The sequence below is a fragment of the Alligator mississippiensis genome, chromosome 6, assembly GCF_030867095.1.
Source record: "Alligator mississippiensis isolate rAllMis1 chromosome 6, rAllMis1, whole genome shotgun sequence".
Classification (NCBI taxonomy): domain Eukaryota; kingdom Metazoa; phylum Chordata; order Crocodylia; family Alligatoridae; genus Alligator; species Alligator mississippiensis.
In genome coordinates this window covers 86,557,858-86,578,616 of record NC_081829.1, presented here as the reverse complement: position 1 = coordinate 86,578,616, position 20,759 = coordinate 86,557,858, and the positions used below count along the sequence as shown (strand labels likewise).

At 42.9% G+C, this 20,759-nt stretch overlaps 1 protein-coding gene across 2 annotated transcripts in view; it reads left to right on the top strand.

Moving 5' to 3' along the window:
* Positions 1-12,538, top strand: part of PLPP4 (phospholipid phosphatase 4) — a 108,114-nt gene extending 95,576 nt beyond the window's left edge. For both annotated transcript variants that reach the window (XM_019485906.2, XM_014594724.3), the window contains one exon: positions 9,472-12,538. In XM_019485906.2, the coding sequence (XP_019341451.1) occupies positions 9,472-9,671 (200 nt within the window). In that variant the 3' untranslated portion in view covers positions 9,672-12,538. The remainder of the gene's footprint in view (positions 1-9,471) is intronic.
* Positions 12,539-20,759: the final 8,221 nt, after the last annotated feature.

Sequence of the window (20,759 nt, the reverse complement as noted above, 5' to 3'; positions counted from 1 at the left end):
ATCCAAATATTTCTATCTTTATGTAATACATTATTTTCATCCATATTGTTCATATACAAGTGTTGCATTTTATGTACATACATACATATTGATTTGTATATACACACACGATATCTATCTATCTATCTATCTATCTATCTATCTATCTATCTATCTATCTATCTATCTATCTATATATTCACCATATCCCTTGGGAGAACAACAAGGAATTGACTTTATTTTCAGCACAATAAGGCTCCTGAGAAAAACACTTTCCAGATAGATATATATATAATGTATGCTATACAGACAAAAGAAGCAATGGTAATTGACAGCTTGGGAACAAAATTCCCTTCCTAATACTGGTAAATGAAAAAAAAAGTATTTTGCAAGGCTGTAACTTCTAGAAACACAAAACACGCACTTGTGCTCTGAGAAAGCTGGAATGGAAATATCCTCTTGTACGTTTTCTGACAACATGGGGCAAGACTAGAAAAAAAGAAATCAAAGGCATTGATTTTTAGTGGGGTCCCACATGGACTGGTTCTTATTCTGAACTATTTAGCATTTGTATTGAGAATCTGAAGGCACATATTCATTCATTCTTGATAAATTCTGCAGCCCATAGATTGGGGAAGAGGTAAATAAAAGGAAATGTCAGTGATCCAGGTCAATCCAACTCTTGGTAACTCTGGCCACAAAAAAGTAATAGGCACTACCGTGTGTCCAAGTGTAAAGCGATATTTATTTAACCTGCTTTTAAAAACCTCCAATTAAGGAGCTTCCACCAATGTCCTTGGTAGTCTGTTTCAGAGCTTTGCTTCCCTGCTAGTTAGAAAGTGTTTTTTCTCAGGGGCCTTATTGTGCTGTAAATAAAGTCAATTCCTTGTTGTTCTCTCAAGGGATATGGTGAATAATTGACCACCAGTTTCTTTAGACTATGTTTTTAGAAACTGGAAGACTGTTATTATGCCCTCCTTAGTCTTCTGCTTTATTAACTAAACAAGCCCAGTGCCCCAAATCTGACACATTATCCCAGGACTCAGCAACACTGAACAATGAGTCCTTCCTGTGTTTTACATATGGCTCTTTTATTCATAGGAAAGTAGGGCTGGAAGGAACGTCACAAAGTCCTCTAGTCTACTCCCCTGCTCAAAGCAAAATTATCTTTGACTAAACCATCCCAGTCAAGTATCTATCCAACTTGCTCTTGAAAATTTGTAAGGATGGCGATTCTGCAGCTTCTCTAGGTAGCCTGTTCTAGTGCTTGACTACCCCCATAATCAGAAAATTTCTCCAAATGTCCAACCTAAATGTCCCCTGTTGAAACTTGAGGCCATTGCATCTAGTCCTGTCCCCTTCAGCCACAGAGAAAAGCCCATCTCCATCCTCTTTATAATCACCTATCAGGTAGTTGAAGACTGTTATCAAATTCCCCTTTAGTCTTATCTTCTTCAGACAAAATAACCGTAGCTCTTTCAGCCTTTCCTCAGAAGTCTTGCTTCCCAGGCCCCTAATCATTTTTGCTGCTCTGCTCTAGACTCTTTCCAGTCTGTCCACATCCTTCTTGAAATGTGGCACCCAAAACTGAACACAGTACTCCAAGTGAGGCCTCACCAGTGCTGAATAGAGCAGAAGAATTACTTCCTTTGATCCTTCTCTTGATATAACTTCTCTTCTCTCACTTCCTTTGATATAACACTCATGTTATACCACCCAATGTACTGTTGGCCTTTTTTGCAACAAGAGCACACTTTGCTTATATTCAGCTTACGGTCTACTGTAACCCTTCTCTGCAATACTGCAGCATAGCCAGTCATTCCCCAGTCTGTATTTAAATGACATTTGCATTTTTGTAGCAGCATCACTTTGACAACTCATCTATAGGTGGTAATCCTTTACTATCCTACTTCCTTTTCTGACATATTACTGCCTACCCAGCCCTGGCTGGAATTATCTACTTGGGGATGGTCTTTCTTTGAGCAGGGGGGTTGTACTAGATAACCTCCTGAGGTCCCTTCCAACCCTCATTTTCTATGATTCTGTGATATTGTGATTTATTTTCTAGTTTTCATTTGTGTGTTTGATTTCTCTTTCTTAAGTGCAGTACTTTGTATTTATTTAGCTGAATTTAATTTGGACCAAGATTTATCAAGCTTATGTTGAATTCTGTTATGAATTCACCAGAGTGGATATGCCTTTTCCCTGGCTGATGTTGACTACAGTTGTTACAAGGATACTCTATTTTATAGTCCAAGTTATAAAAATATTGAAAAGAACTAGACCCTGGGCACACTTGAGACCCCATTCAAAATGTCTCTCTAGTCTGACATCAAATGCTGATGCTTAGTCTTTGAGTGTGATTCAAACAGCTGTGCAATATTGATGGTGATTTTGTCTTTATCAGATTTTCCTGCTTAAAATGCTACTCACAGTGGATACATCTACATGTGAAATGAACGTGACACAATAAACTCCAGAGGTGTTCACGCTGGAGTTAACTGCTGCTGTAGACAGCATCTACACATACGCCTGGGACCACAGCAGTTTGAGCTGGAGTGGAGAAGCCCCAGGCTGACAGATTGAAGTGGGGGTCAGCTCTGGGTGGCGGCATCGGGCATCATAGACTATAGAGCTTATTAGTCAACTCTGCACACATGTAGATGCACCCAGTGAGTAGGACTGCAAGAAATCAATGCCTGAGTTATCAGTCTTGCTGTATCAATAACGTAAATTCAAATGACTTATCTTCACAGTTCAAAACCTTTCAGAAATAGTGTTCAATTTTTAAGGGATAGAGAAATGAACAGCCCACAGGTATCCCAGGAGTTCTAACTCACAGATTGGGTGGGGAAGTATAAATATAGGTGCCTGGTCTCTAAGGTCTAGCTGTCAATAGAAGTTCAAGTCAAGATATTTGTATATCTAAAGCTAAATGTGTTGAACAGTGTAGAGGGGACATGACAAGCAGTGTGTTTTCAGATCTGGGTACTCAGGGTATAGTTATGATGGGGGAAAGTAAATGTGGAGAGACAGTACAGCATGCAACATTAATCTGGTACATGGGCAACTGGTGCCTCTTGAGTCAGAGAGGGCACATGCCCCCCCTGACACCAGTCAGCGACTGTGGGGGGGGTCCCCCATGATTGTGCTGACCAGGGAGGGCGGCTGATCTCACTGACTGGGGGGGCCCACCTACAGCTGATTGTGCTAACGGTGGGGGTGGGGGTCCTCAGCAGCCAATCTCACTCACCAAAAAGTGGCTATGCTGCTTCCGGAAGTCCTGCAGCCACTTCCAGAAGTGGCACAGCTGCTTTTGCTGGAGCCCTGCTCCCTGGCCGGTGTTTGCAGGAGGGGCACTAGTGCTCCTGCCTACCCCCTTGCCCATCAGGGACCGTGGCCCATCAGGGACCGTGGCCCATCACGGACCGTGGCCTGACAGGGGGTGCACCAACACTCACAGGGGCTGTATGTGCTCCCCCGTGCATCCCCTATGCATCGCCAGTGATCTGGCATGTGCTTTTTGATTAGTAACCTGCTTTGTACAACACTTATATAGCAACCATCCAGTGATATTAGAAACTATAGCATGCCATTTCACATTGTCCACACTATGTTTGAGTACTCAGATAGGAAGTAAGCTCTACTATAGACGCAGTGCAGGGAAGATCCTATGCTGATATAAATTAGAGTAGCTCCTTTGAAGTCAATGGAATTACACTGATAGACACATTGAAGATCTGATCGCTTTTGGCATTTGCTGGGGCAATAGTGTGAACAGTAAAACCACAAAATCATATTTATCTATAGAAAAAGCTGTTTTTAATCTTAATCCAAAAATATGAAAAGTAATTTATGACAAATTCACTCATCCCTCTGGGCTGGAGCCAGGCTGTGGGGCACTTTGCAGGATGGATCTAGACCTGGTGGTGTCAGGGGTTAACACTAGGGCTGTGTGACACTTCGGTAGCTGCTTCAATTCAGTGGAGATTAGGCCTGATTCCCAGGCAGCATGCAGTGCCCTGCTGAGCTGTGCTGCACCTGTGCCATGGGGCAGCTGCCACAGAGGTGCAAAACAGGGGGGGCAATCCCTGATGCCCCCCACTGCCCTGTGCTGCCAAAAGTGCCCATAGGCCCCAATCACTGGTGAGTGCAGGGCTTTTTTGTTTGTTTTTTTTTTTTTTATTGCCGGGATGCTGGGGCCAGTCGAGACATCCATTGGGGTGGGGCTGGGCTGGGGTGGGGGGGGAGATCAGGGAGCGGGGGCTGTGTGAGGGGACTCTGCCACATGGGCCCAGAGCCCCTACAGCCACTGCTACTACCAGTGAATGTGGGGGGTGTTTTGTTTTTTGGGGTTTTTTTGATTCAGAAACTGCTGGGGCTGGGCAGGGCAGGGACATCAGGGGTAGGGCTGAATGGGGGGGCAATTGGGGAGCAAGAGATGCATGGGGTGGGCTCTGCTAGGAGGCTCTAGAGCCCCCACAGCCCCTGTGATAGCCGGTGAGGATGGGTCTTTTTTTTTTAAATGCCAGGACTAGGCTGGGGCTGGGCGGAGGGTGGGGCCAGGTAGGACAGCTAAGTGGGCTTCTCCTGCATATCCCCCCACCTGGGGAGGGGCAGGCACAGCCAGAACAGCCACAGGAGAACTTGCAGCCACCTGGCTGTGCCTCCCTCTCCCCGGCTAATCTGAATCACTGAATCACCACTGAATCTTCTGAAGCTGATTCAGCCAAATTTATTCAGGACTGTGATCCAAATCTCTGAATTGAATCACTGTCCTGTGAATCAGCCGAATCTGAATCAAATACTTCCCTATTTGCACAGGCCTCGTTAGTACCGCCATTGTTCACCTCCCCACCACCAACACACTATGCCTATATGACTTTGTAGTCCAGATTGCAGCAGTAGGCTTTGCCCTCCTTGTCTCATATCCCCATGCAAATTCTGAGCTTTAAAAAGGGTCACACTCTACTTACAGAATTCATGAATTGCCACTGGCCACTCATTTGTTCTTCTTAATAATTATACTATATTTAGAGAAATAGGCAAACCGCTAAAGTTCTGTCAGACAGTCAAACAATTCATATGTAACAGAGATCAGTTTTGAGCTCTATTTAGATTTGCAAACCTAATAAAAATGCTGCTTCAATTGTTGAGCAAACAGGATAGAAAAGCTTTTAATGCTTGGGTATAAATAGTATAGTGATGTATACTCCTGCTGAGTATACTCCAACAAGTAGGGGACCTTGTCTTTTCACCCCTACACCCTGTCACAAACCCCACTATGGTCTGGGGGCTTGTGGGGTGTCATAAATGTTTTATTCCACTCAGATGGCACTTGTGATTCTGTTCAAAAGCCCACGTTATACTGTATTCATTTGTCTCTTTTATCATAAAATATAGATTGTTACACTGCCTGTATATATCTTTATGCTTTTGGGCATGGTTTAGTGAAAGAACTGAGGGATGAATACTTAAGGACAATTGCCACTCCCAGACCCAGGCAAAAGGAAACATCATTGGGTTGGGTACCCAAAACGTTGTTGTCTGTAATGGGGAACATTAGAGGAGCTGTAATGTCAGCTCCTCTAAGAAAGGCCCATCAGCCCCAAAAATGCCAGGTTTCCCTGGGAGAAAAGTTTCTGGAGGTTTCTGTGACCCATGAGAACTATGACAGTATTGCGGAAGGTGCTGGCTTGGTGTTATTTTAGGGGGCCATCTGTGTGATATGCTTGGTCCCGGGGTTTTTTCCCCATGTTGGAGAAGGGTCTGAGGCTCCAGCAGCCAGGGCTGGCAGAATCAGCAAAAAGGCTAAGTTCTGGAGATACTGGCAGGACTCCCAGGAGGGCTTGGGTGTAGCCAGATGAGATAGGATAAAGCTTGTCTGTTTATTCTGTCTTCAAGTTTATGCTTAGTTTTGCTTGTATATAGGTCTGTGTGAAGCGTCTAGTATTTGCTTCGGATTCGGCCGATTCAGGGGACAGTGATTTAATTTCGGATTCGGCCGATTCAGGGGACAATGATTTAATTCAGTGATCCGAATCACTGTCCCAATTTGATTTGGCCGAATCTTCAAATCAGCCAGGCCCATCCCCCACCTACTCTCCCAGCCTGGCAATGGCTGCCCTGCCTGCCCCAGCTCCTGGGACTTGTTAAAAAAAAAAAAAAAGCCCTGACTCAGCGGGTGCTGCTGGGTGGGGGGTGATCCCTGCTGCCCCCCACTGCCCCACGCTGCATGGGGGGCTCTGCATGAGCCCCCTGACCCTCTCCCCCACTTCCCCAATGCCCCCATGGTGCCCCACCCAGGCCAGCTTCGGCCCTTTAAGAAAAAAAACAAACAAGTAAAACCCTGGACTCACCATTCCTGCCAGGAGGAGGGTGATCCCTGATGCCCCATGCCATGTGGGGGGCTCCGTATGAGCCCCCGAAGCCCTGAGGTCACTGCAGGAGTGGTAAGTCTGGAGCTTTCCTTGTTTTTTTTTTCTTAAAAGGCCGGAGCTGGCCTGAGCGGGGCACCTGTGGGGAGGTTGGGGGATCAGGGGGGCATTGGGGGGCTCATGCAGAGTCCCCCAAGCAGTGTGGGGCAGTGGGGGGCAGCAGGGATCCAGCCCCCACACCTGGCAGCACCCAGTGAGCACCAGGACTTCTTTTTAAAGTGCTGAGTTGGGGTGGGTGGGGGCAGCCATGGGGGGCTGGGGGAGTGGGGAGGGGTCAGGGGGGATGACAGGGTCCCCCTATGGTCCCCTTCCCCTGCCCCGAGCCCCCTTTTCTCCGCCCCTAGTACTTACCAGCGCGGAGTCGGCTGCCGCTCCCTGCTGCAGCCACCGGGGACTGTCCGAATCCTCAAAGCTTTCCACATCTTTTCTGAAGATGCAGAGAGCTTTGAATTGATTCAGACTTTTAAATTGGTCCCCTGATTCGATTCGGAGATTGGGCCACTGAATTGGGCTGAATGTCCTCTGAATCGAATCGCCACCCGAAGCTTTGTGCAGCCCTACTTGTATAATTCTTTTCTCCTACATAATGAATCCTTTTGTTGTTTTGTCTGCTTACTGATTGCCTGTGGAAAGAGTGATCTCTGGGCAAGTGATATTCCAGACTAGCTAGCCAGTTCTGCAGTAAGGGAGCCCTAAAATTTTGTTCATAACCCAAACAGGAGGCCACCTGGGGCTGGCAGAGAGTCACCTGCTGCATCTGTGAGGTCTGGTGTGAGGGCACTGGAGCTGAGGCTTGCAGGGATAAGGAGTTATTCTGAAGCAAGCCTTTGCTGTGACAAACAAAAGGACAGAGGAGAGACATTCAGGGCTCTGGGGGCATCCCACAGATGGGTTTGTGACACTCCCAATGACTTTTTGGCATGTTGCCTTCAATATTTGTTGACTTTTTACATGGATCAACCACAGTAGAATAGTTTCTGCCTTATTGGAAGAAGGGGGTGGATCAGAGCTCTAAATTCTTTCTTTTGGCTCCACATAGCTTCTCTTCTTGCCTGGTAGCTTGAAGAAAAAGGCTGGGGTGTATTTCAGGCAGTGCCTAGCTCATGGTCTGATGGTGAAAGCACTCTGGAGGGATGCAAGAGACAGGTCCAGGTCCCTTTGGACTGAGAAGACCAGACATCACAACTCCCACTTGGGCCTGTTAAGCTGCAAGGTGGGAGAGCCCTCCACCAAACAGTTGCAAGTTGGAGAAAAATCACAACTAAAGTTTTGGGGACTTACCCTGTATTATGCATATACCTGAGCTCAGAGGGGAAGTGTGGGACAAGTGTAGCTTTTAAATACCAATAAACTCTAAACTGCATGATGGACAAAACAGTAACTTAAGCAACTATGTGGCATTGATGCATGTAAAGGTTAAATAGGACGTGGCCCTATATTTTTATCTACTGAAGTGAGAACTATGTTCCCTTTGTCCTAACGTACATCAGACTGACAAACTGTGAGATTTTATTCTAAATTACTCTTGAAATATATTTCAGACAAGAAAAGCAAATTTGTATTGATTTCCTTTTCTTGGTAATTAACCACAATGATTTGGGTTTTTCATATGCTACAATTTTCTTCAAAGCAAATATGAAATCAGTCACAGAGTATATAGTAGGCTCTGTTACATGCCTTGTAAAAAATTAAACCCAGTGTCATGTAATTTACTGTCCAGAACCCTTCACTTCCCTTTCAGTATTTTTGGCATGTAAATCTAAGAGAGTTTCAAATCAGCAGTTATTTGGGGAGGAATTGTTTTTCTTGACCACTTGAAAACAAACATATTACCAAAAAAAAAAAAAAGATCAGATTGATTACCAAGAAGTGGGTAGGAACTTGACAAAAAACAGCATGATACCTTATCCCTGGAGAGACGGTACTTTTCTTAGAGAAGTTCAGTCCCACAACACTTCTCCCCCACTTGCTGAGATAGCAAACCTCTGTGTTGCAAAGAAGTTCCTCATCTTGTTTGTTGGGGTGGTGACACCAAAGAAAATATATGCTTTAATGACCATGTACCATTTAAACCCATTCCCTGTCAATGGCAAAATAATACCCTGCCAGTGGCAGGTGTCAGAGCCTTTTTGTCACCAGGCATGAGTGCAGGCTTGGAGATCTCCATTTGAGGTCAGGGAGGAGCAGGGAAATAAAAAAGAAAATCAAACTGCTTAACTGGGATGTGTCTTTCCAGCTATGTTAGGTTTCAAATGAGCTGATATTTTTAAATATAAAAATGCAATTGCACTAAGAAGAGTAAAAACAGTTTAGTAGGTAAATAGCCATATAGTATAGCAGAGAGATTCTCTACCAGCATCAAATAAGCTGGTGAGTTTGCACCTATACATGGCAGGCTTGGAGAAGGAGAACTCTTAAATGCACAAATGAATCTTACAGTGCAAACACTTATTAAGGAACACAAAAGCGCAGTGCAGATCACCATCCCTCCCCCAGCATCTTGCAGTCGTTCCACAACTTCCCATGCATGTTGTGAAGGGACAACATGGGAGCCTTAGTTCTCAGTTACCGAGGTGCATCTGTATCCCGTGGTATGTTTAGGACCCTTCCAATGCCACTGTTGCAAAGAACTGAGGCTCAGTGGGGAGAGAATCTGCCCCTTTAGCTCTGGAACTGGTTTTGTAATGTCTAAAAGCTCTTGACTGGTCTCTGCAAAAGGTTTGCATAACTTAATAAAAAATGTTTAAAAAACAAGGAAACATCTAAAAATTATAAAAGCAAATTAACAAAAAATTGTAACTAGCTAGTATATCTTGACTATAAGCCTCATAGGCCATCTTTTTGCAGTATAGCAGCCTGATTCCCTTTGATCTTCAACCTGCATGTGAACGTTTCTGGGTTCACGTCTAAAGCCTGTATTAACCTATATGACTCGCATAGCTCCTGAGAAACCATGCTACCAGGACAATGCCACAGCTTTTATTTTCACAGTCATCAATATTTACCGCTGTTTCAATAATCAAATCCTTCTGTTTTTGTTGCTTTTCCTACCTAGATGCTTTTGTTGGAGGAGTCATTGGGCTCATTTTCGCATATATTTGCTACAGACAGCACTACCCACCTTTGGGTAACACATCTTGTCATAAACCTTACGTCAGCCTCCTTGTTCAAAACTCAGCGAAGACAGAAGAGAGACCTACAGCAGATAATGCTACCGGCCTGCCTCTTGAGGGAATAACCGAAGGACCAGTATGACTAATGAATGAACAGGATGAACTTTTAGCCCTTCTCACACTCCTCCTCCACACCAGTCTCTTAACATGATGTTTCTCATGGTACATTTGGTCTTTCTTTTTAATACTATAACACCCTTCTACTTTGAAAAGCTCAGCTCTTCATTCATACTGTTTTCTTTTTCAGCTGTCCATTTTCAGTCTATTGCAAGATTAAAACAGAAAGTTAAAAGAAGGAAAATCTCATGGCAAAGTTAGTTAAACGAATAGCTTAGCAAGGATGAATTTGAAGATCCAATAGACCTGAAAATAGTTGATCTTGTGAAACACTGAGTGTTTCCTGGGAAATTCTGATTGCCTTGAACTCTCATGACTGCAGTGGGTGTTGAGGGCACTCAGCATTTTCGAGGAGATATCCAGCATCTGTCATAACCAACTCTTGGTCTGTTTCTTCATATAAATTTGATATGTAAGGGCAACATCCTTATGTATATCTTGTGGTCTTTTCTCATAATAAATCTCCACATGACAAGAATATTTTGTGCTAGTTGTGAAGTTTTGGCAGGGTTCTTCTGAACTGCTAGTGAAATGGTAGTTTAAAAGTATGAAGAGTTTCGCATCTGAAAAAGCCAAGCTTAGACACATCACCGGTTTCAAAAGGACGGTGCTGACAGCAGAGCTATCCAAAGCTATTGAAATTGTCAGCTTGCAATAACACATGTTTATAGGGTGGATTAGAAAATTGATATTAAAACATTTGGATTTTCCTGTGAGCTCTTGCAGCAATTTCTTTCAAAATGAAGTGAAACTTAATGACACCCATGACATCCAACAGGATAAAACCAAGAACAAAAACATGATCTAAAACTGTGAAGATGCAGAATCGCTGTGTTTTCTGTTAATCTCAGTGTGCCACAATTGTCCTGGTGTCAAAGTCTCTAATGACACACTGCAGCAATGGTGATTTCAAGGAACATAAGGACTTTGAGTTTGTGACCATTGGTTTTTCTGTTCATGAATGCTTGTGTTAGTTTACAGCACTATAAATATACTTGCTGGAAGTCTGACAAAAAATGTTCTGTTTGATCCTTTCTGCATTTTCAACTCACTTAAGGAGAGTATTCACAAGGGGCATTTGTGGCCAGTCCAAAACCCATTGAAATTCATGGGAATCTTACTATTCTACTCTTTGTTGGCTCTAGATCTGGCCACTGGTGGGGAGGAAGTTAGCATGTGATGAACAATAAGTTTATTATTTTTAGGTTCGTATTTCCATGACTTATTTGTGCACTATGCAGTATCAAAAATACTTCATGCTCCAGTGAAATGATTTATCCTTGGATGGCAGAGTGTTAAATTCCAGCATTTCCTTCAGTAGATGTATTCTGAAAGAGCAGGTGAATGTTCTCAATCACACCCTAACAGTCAAACCGTTCCCGACTAGATTGGCTGGTTAATACAATCAAGATAGCTTTGATAAACAATACCCATTATGGTGCTTTAGACTGGAGGAGACTGCTGCCATAGTTACTTTATACCTAATGTGTTCCTGTTGGAATATGTATTGGCCTTGTAGGCGTTTTGTGATTTAAACAAGTTGTGTATGTCTATGTAAAGGCTTGTCATTTCTTTTCATCAAAGGTAACAACTTTGTAGTTTGGGTTTGGGTTTTTTTTTTGAGAAGTGCCATTCCCTGATTGGCAATGCTTGAATTTTTATAGCGAGGAAGAAATAAAAAAGTTATGAGCCCATTTTTTAAAATAAATTTAAAAAGCAGTTGCTCACAAGCTCAGTGTACACATAATGAAAAGTGAAAAGAAACATAAAGGGGAAATGATCTACAAAACACAACATAATAGGGGCAAGTCCAATAGGGTTCTACCCTTAAAACTTACGTAGTTGTGCCAGTAAGATGTATGAATTTATAACTATGCCAGTAGAGGACCTAGTATAGGTGCAAGTATACTAGAATTACTTTACTTGCACTGGTATTACTATGCCAGATTGCAAATTATAAGCACTGTTATGCTGCTTTAGTTGCATTTATATTAAAAGTTTTGCCAGTAAGTCTGCAAAACCATCTAATGCAGGGAAAAAGTCCCCCTAAAAAAACACAATGTGATGGTGTGTGATACTTGCCTTTCTATAGAGCTTTAAACCATTCCAAGAAATTCTGTAACAAGGATATAATTTTCTATTAATTCAGATAGGATGATGGAAAGCCTTAGCACAAGGTTTTAATTTTTATAAATGATATAGGACTTTTCCCATTACCTTTTTGTTTCAGTAGGGGAAAAATCATCTTGCAAGTTATATGCAAACGTTTCAAAAACATTAAATCAAAATGGACTGTGTATAATACATTCTGCATGTTTTTATAAAGACTTGGCTTATTCTTAAAAAATGAGTAGGGCCTCCAAAATGCGCTTTATAAATTCCCTGTATTTTAATGGCTTTTGATACAGTAAACTATCTTCCCCTTGTTAAGTTGGGATGTGAAAGGTTTACACACAGCCTTTAGATAAATAGCAACTGTAAAAATGTTGGAATATGAAATGTAATGCAGCATAAATACTTACATTGCAAGATAAATGAGTGAAAGGACATAGCAAAGCATCAAAGAATATAGTATTTTTAATGGGGATATTTCAGCTGAAAGTCATAAAATAGACCATGTACAAGTTTTGATTAAATGTAATTAAAATTATGAAAGATGTAATGAAGTGAAACTTATGGAAGGATCCATCAGAGTTGTAATTACTAGTGCAAGTCAGTATAGGGAAGGCATTTTTGTGGATCAGTGTATTTTAATTTCATGCTCTCTTAATGTGAAGGAAATGTAATGTTGTAATGCACCAATAAAACTACACATGAATGTGGGTTTTTGTACATCTGCGTGTTATCATTTTTTTGGTAAAGAGAAGGTAACCAATTTGGTTTCATTAGAACACCATACTGAATGCAGCAAACTGCCAGCCTCTCAGTAACTACAGTCATTTAGTGACAAGCAGCAATTCTAAGAGCTATTTACTATTGCTGTATGAAGGGAGCTGCCGTCTTCATTTAGTCAGAATGTGCTATCCACTTTTCATGCAGGAAAACACAGCATTTGTGTCTTAGCCCTTGAAGTTAGTCTCAGAATATACAAGCAGCTGAATCACAGCCCACCGCTTTGTCGGTGAAGTTCTGTATATCATAACATGCCAAAAATTCCCGACTTTGTAAATCATCTGATTCAAGAAAAAATGAATATAATGGAGAACTGAGGGGAAAATACCAAAACTCAGAGAATATTGGAACAATTATGAGACAGATGAACTTCAGAAAATAATTGCTTTGTGGAATGAGAGTACCAGAAGCACAACCAGAAGTGTTTATGTTATCTTATTACTCTCACATGTTCTTGACTACACATTCAGTTAGACCACCGTTTTTCGTTCCATGACAGTATATCATATTTAAAGGTATATAAGTTAAGTTTTGAGGCCCAATTTTTAACACTTGAAATTCAACCTCAATTTATACACCATATCACCACCCCCTGTGAGCGGTGCCAGGCTCAGCACTTGGCTGGTGCAGCTGAGGCAGTGCTGCTCACAGGGATGGGGGCAGCCAGCCGAGCACTGAGCCTGGAGCAACTCGCAGGGAATGGGGATGGGGCCAGGCTTGGCTGGCATGGCTCCATCCCTGTAAGTGGTGCTGCCTGGGCTGTGCCAGCCAAGTGCCAAGTCCAGAACTGCTCACAGGGGATGGTGCCTGTCTGTGCCAGCCAAGTGCCAAGCCTGGCACCGCTAGCAGGTGATAGGGTTGGGCTCAATGCTTGGCAGTGCCACTTGCAGTGGATGGGCCAGACTTGGCATGTGGCTAGTGCAGCCCAGGCAGTGCCGCTTGCAGGGGGTAGGGGCACGCCAGCCAAGCACCGAGCCCATCCCTGTTCCTAACCCCTGCAAGCAGTGCTGAGCTTGGCGCTTGGCTGTTGTGGCCCAGTCAGCACCACTCACAGGGGATGGAGATGGAGCTGCACCAGCTGAGGCCATCCCCATTCCCTGTGAGTAACACTGTGGCATGTGTCTAGCCCCCAGGTGCCCAGCCTGCAGCGAGTGCTTGCAGGGGTTGGTATAAGTTGACCTGATATTTCTATCCAAAAAGTTAGGTTGACTTACACACCAGATCTATGAAATTCTTAACTTTTTGCATCAGAAAGATGGGGTTGACCATGATATACGATGAGTACTTTCTAACAGGTGAGAGAGATTTTTTCTTGAGAGACAGAAAATAATGAGTTGTTGGTAAAATAAATATACTTCTTTCTGGTTTTCCACTGATAGAATTCCACTGACTTTGATGGACCCACTCTGGAGTTGTGCCCTACTGTGAGTATGAAGCCAAACTCTAAGCAGTTACATAATTTCTGTCCATGTACCATATTTCTCCAAATCCAAGGTGACCCTGAATTGCAGACGCTCCTCACAATAATTAGAATCTATACATGGGAAATGTATACATTTGTTATAATTTTCCATGTGTAGAATATAATTATTGGGGGGTCATTTTAAATTTGTCCCCCCCCCCACAACTTTGATGGAGCAAGCAGCAGCAGGGGAGAGGTGGTAAGAGGGGCAGGTGGCAGGGGAGTCAAGCAGCTAGACCCCTATCTCTTGCCCCTCTGCTGACTGTCCTTCCCCCATTTTCCCTCCCCCATGCCTGCACCCTTTTGCCCCTGCTCTTCCCTGTGGTGCCTGTGGCTCCCCCATGCCAGCACCCCCCCAGTGTCTGCCCCCTCCCACCATTTCCCCCTGCACCAGCTCCCCCTTTCCCCTCCCCATTCCTCCACTGCCACTTACCCTGAGTTCTAGGTGCAACTCCAGCCTCAAGCCCACTCTGGAGCACAGAGCACATGCTGGCTCTGGCCACCACTGGTTTCCTGGCCCTTGGCTGAGCCAGGCAACAGCAGGTGGAGCAGGGTCACATGATTTTCTTTAACCAGAACTGGGGCTGGGGTCAGAGCTGCTGCTGCCACCACCACTGCTGCCTAGCTGGGCCAGGTGGAAGGGGGTGGAGTGCCACTGGGGCTAGGACTGGACCCAGCCCTGGGACTTGGGGTAAGCAGCAGTGGTGGGGGTGGGGTCAGGCAATGGGATGGGGCAGAGGTGAAGAGGGAGCAAGGCATTGGCTATAGCTCCAACTCCAAGTCTGGGTGGAGGCTGGAACCTGAGCTGCAGAAGCCGCCTGCTCCCCTGCTGTCTTATATTTGAATCCAAGATGAGGGTCTTTTTTCCCCCCATGCTGAATGGGGGAAAACCCCCTCAATATTAAATTCAACTAAATATGGTACATAACCAATATTTGATTTGACTTTCTTAAATTATTGGTAGCCGGAGGAGTTGGAGGATCTTTCCAGCTTCTTTGATATGGTGCAAGACAAAGAACCTTTAACAAAAGCTTTTGTCAGGAAAGCTGAACATCTTCCATTTGGGGTTGATTCAAAGCAATTTTTTTCCATTTTTTGGTTCAGTCACCAAAGTGAAAAAGAAGTTGTTCTGATATCTCTAATATGTAGGTAAAATGTAGGCTTCCAATGAAATCAGGGGAAAACTGTCATTGACTCTAGTAAGGATAGTGCTGATGATTCCTTCAGAGAGGTGTTCTAGTAAAGTAGAAAAGAAGAGAAAGAGAAGGTCACCTGTAATAAATACAGTAAAAGGAAACCTTATTCCATAATGTTAGAATTCAGTTTCACACAGTGAGCCAAAATCTGCTGTGATTTATCATTAGTACAGCTCTATTGAATGTAGTGAGTTATATGGAGCTTAGCTTGATACAAAATTTGGCCTGTTAATATTGAAAAAGCAATTTACATTTCCATAGCTTGAGACCTAATCACAAAGAACTATGAATTGATGCTACAATACAAGTCACTGTATCAGGAGATGGATGCATTTGAGAGGCCTTTAATATAATCTGACTGCTGCCAACAACAGCTGGTTGGAAAGGAGGGGGGAAGGAAGGAAAACCCAAGGAGTGAAAGAAGATCAAATAGAATTTGAGTGGGCAGCAAAAGAAAGGAGCTCCCTGTAAGCCGGGGAATAAAGAGGAGGAAGAGACTCGTAGGCAGAGGGAGCATTGGCAGCAGATCCAAGAATATCATCAGTGTCAGTAGAAGCCATTGCCAGAGGACAGTAGTAGCTGTCAGAAAAAAATAATTAAAAAGAACTAATAGACAAAAGAAGAAATAAAGAGGGGGCCTATGACCCAGTCAGTGCTCAGTTGTAAGATGTCAGCATGGAATCAGACCTGAAGAATTGCACTGCACGTGTGTGCACATATAATTGAATGAGAGGGAAGGTGATATCTGTCTTTAGACAGAAATCCCTAGATCATAGTTTCCTTGTAAGAGCAAGGAAATACCCTTAGCCAATGGAAATTCAGACATCTCCAATATGCTGGCTCCCATTGAAATCATTGACTCTACTGAGATCAGGAAAGTATTGACAGCCCTTTCCTGGAGGTGTGAGTACATATACTGCATTGCAGAAAAAAAGGACCTGCAAAAAAGAGCACCCTTTTTAGTTTCATCTAGGCAAAGTACAGATGGTTAAAAAGCCCAAGTCTGAATAAGTTCGATCTTTGCCAGTTAATCTAAGCTATGTAGATTGAATTGATAAGCAAGCATGCAGACATTCACTTCTAATTTTGAAAATGCAGCCACATGCCTGCAGTGGCCCAAGCCAGAAGCCGGGGGGGGCGGAGCACTAGAGCATGCCTCCCTGCCTGGCTGGAGCAGACAGCTTGGGCCAAGACTAGCCTGCCCACCTTGCGAGGGGGAGGTTTGCAGGGGACCTGCATCCCATGCTGCTGGTGGACTGTGAGTTAAGTTGAATGTGGAGTGGATCAGGGACAAAAGTTCAATTCACCAATTTAACCTAAATCAGTTAAGTCTGATACTACATCCATCCAGGTTTATCTTAAACTGGTTTCAGCCATTTGAAATTTGTCTGTTGTGTTACAGATTTGAACCAGTTTTAAAACCCTTATACTGGTGTAATTTCTGCCCCTAGCCCCAGTGAGCTAGAATATGCACTGGTGCATTTTGTGAGCTGAATTTTAGCCGGTTAGCAATTATATAATTGCTTCCATAGCTTGACACCTAATCATAGAGAACCTGTGCACTGATGTTACATTTTTACTCCTTTATAACTTGCAGTATCCTCTCTGAGAAAAAAAATATCGGTCCAAATTCATCCTTATCCTGACTGGACAGATGAACTTGACTCTCAGAGAAGTATGAACTGGCTTCTTCCTCACCCATAGAGAATCCCCCTGGGAGGCCACTTTGGAGGTGAGGAGCTAAGGGGCCAGGAGACGCTCTGTGGTCTTACTCAAAATTTCCCAATGGGTTTCCTTTCAGTAGGAAAGGATTTGTGCAGTTTAGTGCAGAGTTGGCAGTGTCTAAAGGCTGTGGGCTCTGTAGGTCTCCACACAAGTATACACAGTCTACTGTAGATATAGAAGCACTTGCAAGGAAGGCTGGGCTAACCTTCATGGATTGCCGGGTTCCTTACTAGCAAGGCTTTTGTGCTGGCAACTAGAAAAAGGGACCCACAATAAGAATGAACACTGCTACAAGCAACATTCATTTGTAATAGCATATCCACCTGGATTTCCCAAGGCTTAGCTAGGGGCAATGACAATGGGGGAGATATTTTTTTCTGTATCTTGGCATTGCCTTCAAATTTATGCAAAGGAAATAAGCAGATGAGTTGGGGATTAAATGCTATGGAGATATGATTTCTTCTTTTCATGCTGGGATTTTTCTAGCCTTTCTACTCTCAAAGGTGAAGAGGCCAATCCAAACCTTAAGAATCACAGAGTGAGAGAAAGTCAAACTAACATGCTAAAAGGTTTATGTTCTACCTGTATAATAGAAAATATAAATTTTTGAGAAGTAAAACCTCTTTTCTTGCTCCTCTACATCTTCCTAACTAAGAAAAAAAATTGCTTTCAGGAGAAGTTAGCACTGAGCATGTATATTTTTTCCAGTAATTGTCATTAGCCACAGAATCTAAACTATTATTTTCTCTCCCAGTGCTTTCTTTTATAATCCTTTTAATGTCCTCTCAGGCATATCTATTTATTAAATACATGCTGGTTACTATGTATTATAAATTCATTATACAGAAAATAAGGTTTAAAATAATCCAGTTCCCCAAATAATGTCTTAGGCAGGTGCAGCACAATTTCATTTAAATGAAAATGTTATTCATAACCATGTAGTAATGTAGTTAGTAAACTTTGGCTAATAGTTTCCAAAATGTTCAGCATAGAACAAATTGCAACTCCAGAAGAAACACAGCCAAAATATCTAACTAGTAATGCAGTGGTGGAGTATGTATACTCAGATCAGTCTGAAATACTCATTTTACAAACTAGGGACGTGGGAATTAGTTGATTTAGATTTAACCATTTATTGAAAATTATTGAATTACATGATTTAAAAAGGGTTGATTTTTTAGAATTCAATCCGTATGTAACAGTTATTCAGCATTGCTCTTTTTTTTATTAAGAATACTGTCAGCATTTAAAAAGCTGTTGGGTTTTCTATATTATTCCATGTTTTACTTTATTGTATTTTTACATATTTTGTCTCTTACCTGCCTTTTTGATGTACATTCTGCATTGATTTAGGATTATTTCTACATCATGCTCCCAGGAGGTTATAACTAAACTAAATGTACCCAATATAAAAGCACCTGTTTACAAAAAAGGGCAATAGATTTTCTTTTCCAGTGGGTGCATCTACACATGCGCATTTACTGTGCAGTAACTGAAATTATTGTGCAATATGAGTGCATGTCTACATGTGTATGCCCATACTGTGCAGTAAATTTAGTGACTTACGCTGACTTGAACGTAAATTTGATACCTGCATTATGCCTGCCCAATTAGTTACTGCGCAGTAATGCACATGTAGACACCTTACTGCATAGTAACACTGTGGGGAGACTGACTTGGGACTAGCTTTAGTCCAAGGTCAGTCCACACACAGCGATAATGAGCTTCAGTGCCTATACGTGTAGATGTCTGTACTTACTGCGCAGTAAATTTAAGCCAGCATAAATGCATATGTAGACACGCCTACCAGCATGAGAGTCAGGAACCATTCTCCTACACAGGAACATACCCAGAGAGAATAGAAAACCTCATCGCTCCATCAGGAGGTTAAATGCTGCTCCATCTCCATGGAGATGACCATGGGACATTGTCCACTACAGTGAAATTAGAAAGGGGAGAATTCAGGAAGATGTAGTGGAGAACCCTGCTGCCTAATCTCTTGTTCTGATTGTCTTTGAGGCAGCAGGTGGGGACTTTGCTAAATCTCAGCAGAACACGGATATTGAACACGTATAAAATTGCAATGACAAGACTGCGCTGATAGTTTGTGATACACTAAAATGAAATGAGATTCATTCCCCATGTGCCTAGATAATTCAGCTGCTGGATTGGTTCTATAATTTTTTATTAAACTCACAGAAACAGCCAGAAAGCCTGCACCTGGGGCTAGAGAATCCAGAATAGCTATGTGGAAGCCAGGTAAGTCACACAAGGGTAAGTGAGCCAGCTTCTGGAAAAAAAAGTTTCCAAAAAAGAAAAGTACATGTAGTATAAAGTAATGCAACTTTCTGTAATCCCTGCAGCTAAGCATGAATGAGGCATGAAATAGAAAAACCCTACTCAATGTGATGAACAGGTAAAAACAAATCTGTGATATACTGAATCAGTTTGTGTGTTGTTGGGCATCCAGCCTAAAACACAAGAATGAAACACGACTAACTACCTAAACATTCATGCTCCTAGAATGTAGATTGCCTATTGGATGATAATTTCAAAGCTGTTAAAAGATTTACAACCATAAATCTCATCAATTTCAATAGGAATAGTAGGTCTAAATCTCACTAGCAGCAGTGGTGACGCATAAGGGGTGCACGTGCATCTCCTGAGAGCGCTGGTGCACCCCGACAGGCCGCACTCCCCATTTAGGCAATGGGCAGGGGGGGCAGGCAGGAGCACCAGTGCCCCCCAGCAAGTGCCAGCCGGGGAATGGGAGTGCTGGATCAAGCACCTCAACCACTTCTGGGAGCACCACAGCCACTTCCAGAAGTGCCATGGCCACTTCCCTGTTGGTGCAATCAGTCACGGGGGACCCCCCCCCCTCCAGTCAGCGGGATTGGCCACTTGGGGGGGGGGGGGGGGCACCTGCCTCCTCTGACTAAGGTGACACTAAGTCGCCCATGCTAGCAGCTTTAAAAATCGCATCCACTGTGTGGTGGGCCCACTGCAAATTTAGTAAACTCATCCTGATTAGTATATGATCCTCCCCCAATGGGGTTTTCTTAACATAGCTAACGTAAGTCTAATATTAAGAAATCATTTATTCTGGTCAAGTTATAACAGACATATGCATGTAAATTTAATTTCTCAAGAAAAAATAAACCAAAGCAAAATAGAACAATAAACAAAACAACCCACTAAAGGCCTTTTAGAGCTCCTCCAGGTCCATCCTTCGACTCCATCTACCAAGTCTTTATTCTAAATGAGGAAGCAAATTAAAATGGAATTTTTCTTTGGGGGTCAGAGTATATGCTCTCTCTTTATCCTTGATGTTGCTCAAAGGACTTTAAAAGGCTTCTTTGTGTTGCTGCTTAGTCCCTGCACTCATTTCCTTTTCACCTGCGTTTTCTGATGCCAATACTTTGACTGACTTAATCCATCCTTCAAAAACTTCTCCTTTTCAGAATGAAAACCTGTTGTATTGTGGCCTGACTTCTGCAAATCTGGCTTCTGCACTTTGGTGAAATACATAAGCAATAATAAATTTTGAACAAGATGTTTTTTCTCCCTTATGGTTGCAAGCCAAACCACAAACACCAACGAGTTTGTGCACTCATATTTGACTGTGGTGAATAGCTTATAGCAGCCTGGATACCCAAATGTTTGGGCAAATACTGTCTTGCTCTGACTCAATAGACAATGGAATGGGTGCAGGTCTATTGTTCAGGGAGTCTGCACAGAAGTTTTCATTCCTTAAATATCACAGAGCACTGCTTTGAGG